This window comes from Epinephelus moara, chromosome 8, assembly GCF_006386435.1.
Source record: "Epinephelus moara isolate mb chromosome 8, YSFRI_EMoa_1.0, whole genome shotgun sequence".
Taxonomy (NCBI): domain Eukaryota; kingdom Metazoa; phylum Chordata; class Actinopteri; order Perciformes; family Serranidae; genus Epinephelus; species Epinephelus moara.
In genome coordinates this window covers 41,649,013-41,655,012 of record NC_065513.1, presented here as the reverse complement: position 1 = coordinate 41,655,012, position 6,000 = coordinate 41,649,013, and the positions used below count along the sequence as shown (strand labels likewise).

General features: G+C 43.1%; 1 protein-coding gene across 2 annotated transcripts in view; it reads right to left on the bottom strand.

Moving 5' to 3' along the window:
• Nucleotides 1-5,721, bottom strand: part of zdhhc12a (zinc finger DHHC-type palmitoyltransferase 12a) — a 10,790-nt gene extending 5,069 nt beyond the window's left edge. The window contains exons 1-4 of one of the 2 annotated variants that reach the window (XM_050050893.1): nucleotides 5,304-5,721; nucleotides 2,829-2,962; nucleotides 2,154-2,234; nucleotides 1,570-1,739 (exon numbers count right to left, since the gene is read on the bottom strand). In XM_050050893.1, coding sequence (XP_049906850.1) covers nucleotides 1,570-1,739; nucleotides 2,154-2,234; nucleotides 2,829-2,962; nucleotides 5,304-5,415 — 497 coding nt within the window. In that variant the 5' untranslated portion in view covers nucleotides 5,416-5,721. The remainder of the gene's footprint in view (nucleotides 1-1,569; nucleotides 1,740-2,153; nucleotides 2,235-2,828; nucleotides 2,963-5,303) is intronic. The other variant, XM_050050894.1, reaches the window with a different exon arrangement.
• Between the last annotated feature and the right edge of the window lie 279 nt (nucleotides 5,722-6,000).

The window sequence follows — 6,000 nt, the reverse complement described above, 5'->3', positions numbered from 1 at the left end:
AGTGGACTAACTTTGCACTTGAAGGTTGCCCGTTCACTTACGTTTTAACAGGTCTGACGCTACTATGCGCCCCGGCTGTATCTAGGCTAACGGCTAACATGCTAACTATTATTTCTATGTCACTAGTCACTTGAAACAAATTTTGGACGATAGGAGACAGGTTGAAATAAACCGAAATTTCCCTTTAACCCAGTTTGATTTCATGCAAACCAGCGCTGAACTAAAATTCATTCTGGTAAATGAAAAAGTAGCGTACATTAGCAGCCTGTGCTGATAGCATCATGACGCTAAATCCAGCTTGTATTGCATCTATAATGCACAATATGACAACTACTAACGGAGCCACTAATGTCTCACAGGGCATGTGCTACTGCCGCACTGAGCACCAGCAACGTCCATCCATCCATCTCTTTTCATCCACTTATCCGGGGCCAGGTTACTGGGGCAGCAGGCCAAGCAAAGCACCCCAGACGTCCCTCTCCCCAGCAACACTTTCCAGCTCTTCCTGGGGGATCCAGAGGTGTTCCCAGGCCAGACGAGATATGTAATCCCTCCAGCGTGTCCTGGGTCTGCCCCGGGGCCTCCCACTAGTAGGATGTGCCTGGAACACTCTAACAGGAGGCGCCCTGGAGGATCCTGATCAGACGCCCGAACCACCTCAACTGACCCCTTTTCGACATGAAGGAGCAGTGGCTCTACTCTGAGCTCCCTCCGGATGTCTGTGCTCCTCACCCTATCTCTAAGGCTGAGCCCAGACACCCTTCAAAAGAAACTCATTTTGGCCGCTTGTATCCACGACCTCATTCCCTCAGTCACTACACAGAGCTCATGACCATAGGTGAGGGTTCGGACGTAGATGGACCAGTATATCGAAAAAATCCCCTTCTGGCTCAGCTCTCTTCACCACGATGGTCCAGCGCAGTGCCTGCATCACTGCAGACACCGCACCAGACCACCAATCCATCTCATGCTCTATTTTACCCTCACTCGTGACCAAGGCCCCGAGATACTTGATCTCCTTCGCTTGAGACAATAACTTGTGAAAGAGATCAAATTTCAGCAGACGGAAAGAGGCATGTTTTCTTTGTTTACCTTAAAAGTCCATGTGTTTTTTGGGGTGGTGAGCAGAGTCACGGCAGTGTTAGTCACTCAAGAAAACTAAAACTACACCAATATGGCAAGACAGCCTGTTTCTATTTATTCTTGTGGCTAGCTTTGAAAGTGCTGCAAAACAATGACGACAGTGCTGACAGAGGTATCAGTATTAACCAGGGGGGAACCAGAGGGCGGGCGCAATGCTTCCACAACAACACCATCCCAGTATCAGTGCTAACCACAATATGAAGGCAGTACAGAGTGGCAGCTACGAGCTACATAGTGGGATACAGCCACAGGCTTACCACAGCTCAGATTACAACACACACAGTGGTAGTGTGACTTCATTCTCTGCTAAGCACTATGTCTTTAAATAGCAAGTAGTGGTTTGCTGCTGTATTATTGCTCTGAATGTCATAGAGAACCTTTAAAGAACACAGATATTGAGGGGGTTGGGGTGTTCAGCAGACGTACAGAGCGATGTGAAGCGCCCAGAGCAGAGCGAGCAGCTGCACCAGCAGGTAGACGATGAACCAACGATGGTTCCTCTCTCCCACGCAGTTCTCGATCCAGGGACAGTGGTGGTCGAAGCGACGAACACAGCGCTTACACGTCTGACAGTGCTTCGCTCTCATTGGCTGCTGCTTGAAAAAGGGAGAAAGAGAGAAAGAAAGAGAGATGTACTTTTTTTGAAAACCCCTCTCCAGAGAAGAGTAGTAATGACTGGATAAAAGCAGTATGTCAAAACACTGGAATGTTTTTTCTCTGCTACAGCCTGACTGATTGTACTGATCTGAATCATCATGCAACCAGGAGACAAAATGTTCCACCACATGTGAACATGTTGTCTGACTGTAATTCTGCCAAAGTTGCATTATTGCCCCATAAATAAATGAACAAAAACCTGATATAGATACATCAAGAGTTGGACAGAAAACAAAAGCAAATATGTGACTCTGCGCACGCGTCAATGACAAACTCATGTTAAACTTTGAATGCTGTTGGACACAGAGTGAGTGTGGGTGGGCAGCTGGCAGCAGCCGGCAGCAGCTGGTTACCTGCAGCAGGCAGTATCCACAGCGACGCAGCCGAGGGGTTGAGGACTGAGGAATCATCGACTCCATTTCTTCATCTGAACCCTGAACACAACACAGACTGATGTAGGTCACACGTTTACAAACACATGCGTCAACTGTGGCCCTGACTTAAAGCACTGTTCATTCATGTTTCGGCACGTTTGAGCATGTTTATGAAAAATCACATGTAGTCATCATCACTGCTGAATGTTTTCTATGGTACAGTTCACAGGCTTCTAGATTTATTAGTGATTAAGAACATTTCCACAAACTTTACAACGAAGATGATCCATTGTAGAAAACATACCGTCTGGTATTGTTGTAAAATGTAATCACCTGGTCTGTTTGTTTTGGAGAGGAAGAAAACTTTGTGGATAATTCAGCTCCTGCTAAAAACCTCCTGAATAATGAACACCGAAGGAATTCAAACCAGGTGAAATTTCAGCTGGTTGCAATCTGCAGTCCTCACCTCTAGATGCCACTACATCCCCTAAATCTTACACACTGGACCTTTAAGAACACATACTGTTTTATAGACATCGTAAAGCTTCAGCATTTAAGGCCTTGGAGTCAGCTGCTTAACAGTGACCACTGTAGTGCGATAAACTATCAGAAAACACATGATGATAAACGTGATTGTGTTTAAATTATTCTCACCTTGACACTGTCAGTTAGAACAAAGCCAGGGTCCATCAAAGAAACAGCAAAGTATAAGAGCACCGACAGCACGACCACGAGGAAGAACAGAATGGGCAGCAGCAGCTCCCCTCGCTCCTCACACTTCCGCAAATCTGCAAACACACACACACAAACATAACAGAGATAAACTTACGGAGCCAAATATGTTTTATATCAAATGCTTGATTCTGAGGTTAAGATATTTTGGATGTGCTTCCACACAACATTCATTTAGAAAAACAGTCAGAAAATTTGTATTTAATTGCATTAAAGTATTTCAGACATGGAAAATACAACATTAAAGCTGTATGATATGCTAATCTCATTTATAATGACATTAAAGCAGCCCTACAGTGTTTTTCTTAAACACTTGAAGCTGCAGTGAAGTGCGGCTTGCTGCAATAACTACATTTTTCTGCAGCTGGGAGGCATGTTTTTGTGTTTCAGGGGTCAACATGTCACAGAAGTAACAGGACTGTGTTCACCGGCAATAATTTGCCCCTAAAAGTTAAACTATCCACAGCTTTTAGTTTGGCAGCACTTCGCTCTGCAGCTCAGAGCAGCCATTGCTCCTTTCCATGGATATTGCAGGGCAGATTGCTGCAGGCTGCACTTTGCTGCTTGCTGTGTTTTTGGTGTTTGAATGTGAAAGCAGTTGTATTAGATAAGCTAAACCTTTAAGCAGGGAAATTTGAACAAAAATAACAAAGCATGTTTGGTTCCAGCTTCACACATGCAAGGATTTGCTGCTTTTGCCATTATCAAGGAAACTAGGAACATTTTCAATACAGGAACTTGTGTCTTTGAACAGAAAATCCTGCACACTGCTCTTGCTCAGCTTCACAATTTACAAGTAACACAAATGTTTTGGTCCTCGTAGACCTCACCAAGAGTGTTCAACACTATTATTTCCGACACTGAGCTTAAACAGAAACTGCCCCAACCATTTCACAGGTGTGCATGTTTTTCTTGTACCCTTGTTCTTTTCATTTTTTGGATATGTGACACATGGTGCACAGGCTCTTGCCAATTATTGGGAAACACACCCGCAGCTGATTAATTCCCTCACACCTGTGCACACCTCTGAAATGAGCAGTGTGCAGGATTTTCTGTTCAAATGCATCTCAGACAGTTGGACGTGCGAATACCTTCTACTTAGTAAAGGATCTGAATACTTCCTCCACTGCTGGTGACGACATTACATACGTTTCAAACAACATGGAGCATAAATAATATTCAGTGTGGGTTGTATAAAGAGGAGGTATTTGAGGGTGTTTTTGGGAACAACCTGAGCTAAAGCAAATCTTTCTGGGTCATCTGGGAACCTGCAGCCACACAGGGCGCCCTGGAACAAGTAGTACTACTCTACTATTTACTCTGCAGATCCTGATGTAGCCTTGTGTACTTGTCATTTTAGGTCCCTGCTGGTTTGTCGTCATGGGTTTCAGACGAGGGTGGAAGGTAACTGAATACATTTACTGAAGTACAGATTCCCAAATTCAGGGTACTTGTATTTTATGCAGCGTATACTTCTCCTCCACTACATCTCAGAGGGAAATATGGTACTTTTTTTACTGGACTACATTTGTCTGACAGCTTTAGTTACTTTTCAGATTACAGTTTTTCATCCCCTTCCCGTGCAGTGAAAACCATGTATGTCCAGATGTGTTGATGTTTAATGTTAGTAATAAACAATATCCAGTTAGGGCGCATACAGAGGAGGTATTTGAGTTTTTTTCAGGACTATCCGAATGGAGCTAAAGCAATTCTTTCTGGGTCACCTTGGGACCTGGAGCTGCACAGGGTGTCCTGGAACAAGCCAAACTACTCTATTTACTGTGCCATTATCCTGATGTAGCCTAGTGTCATTGTTGTGTTACGTCCCCTATTGTTTTAGTATGGAAATGGTGCTTTCTTACTGGACTACATTTGTCTGTCAGCTTTAGTTACATTCCAGATGAGTATTTCACCCCCTTCCTGTTGATGCTAAATGTTTGTACTGGGAAATTTCTCCTTCTTCCGAAGCTAAATAAACTTTAAAAACCCTCTTGTATCAGCTGAAAGATGCATCAACACAAAGCTTAATGCAGCTATAATATTAATCCACTGACAACAGATAGAAATGGGAGCATTTAACTGCACAATGACTACTTCCACTTGTCATTTAAGCAGGCCTCCATTTTGCATGTAAAACCTACATACTTCTACATGAGTTCTGTTTTGAATGCAGGACTTCTACCTGTAATGTGGCATTTGGACTTTGGGCATTTACGTTTTTAGGACTATCCAAACAACACTGAGGCAACAGTGTCTGGATACACGCCATTCTCTGACTACTCAGCTATTGACTGACGTTATTGCCCAGGTTTACTCAGGTGTTCCTGTTGTTTTGGCCCCTGGTGGTCTGTCGTCAGGGGGCTTTCGGATAAGTTGACCCAGTCTGGACGTACTTACCTGTGTTGTGCAGGAACAGTACGAGGGTGATGACCCAGGTGAGCAGTGTGTGCGTGGCCCGAACAAGAAACCCGGTCCGAAACATGTTCTGCACCATTTCAATCCCTGTCATTCACGTTAGCACCGCTGCTAGCTAGCTAGCCTCGTTAGCAGTAAAAACATAGCTATTTTACGGAAATAAAACAATAACGTTCAAATTCGAATACATTTTAACTATGTTAGGAAACAACTGTGGGATTTACGAAGTTATCCTGCAGCTAGTTACCGAGATAGATGTAGATTTTATGTATTTTTTGTCTGGTTCTACATCATTCATCCTGATACCGGAAGTTGCTACTCCCTTGTTTTGGTACGGGACTCTGCGTGGGACAAAATACGCGAACTGAACGCTGCGCGAAAAAGTCAAACAAGGTATTATTACTACTGCTGATAATAATAGTAATAAAAAGAATAATAAATTGGATTTATAGAGCGGTTTACACAGAAAAAAAATGCGATGCAATGCAAAAATACAATATAAGTATTAGTATTAATAATTGTAGGACTAAATCCATAATGTTATATAACAACTGGTGGTGGTGCTCGAAGAAGTACTAATAATAATTACCACTACTACTACTAATAACAATTACTAATAATTTACTCATATGTAAAAGTACTAATACCACACTGCAAAAATACTCTGTTACATTCAAAT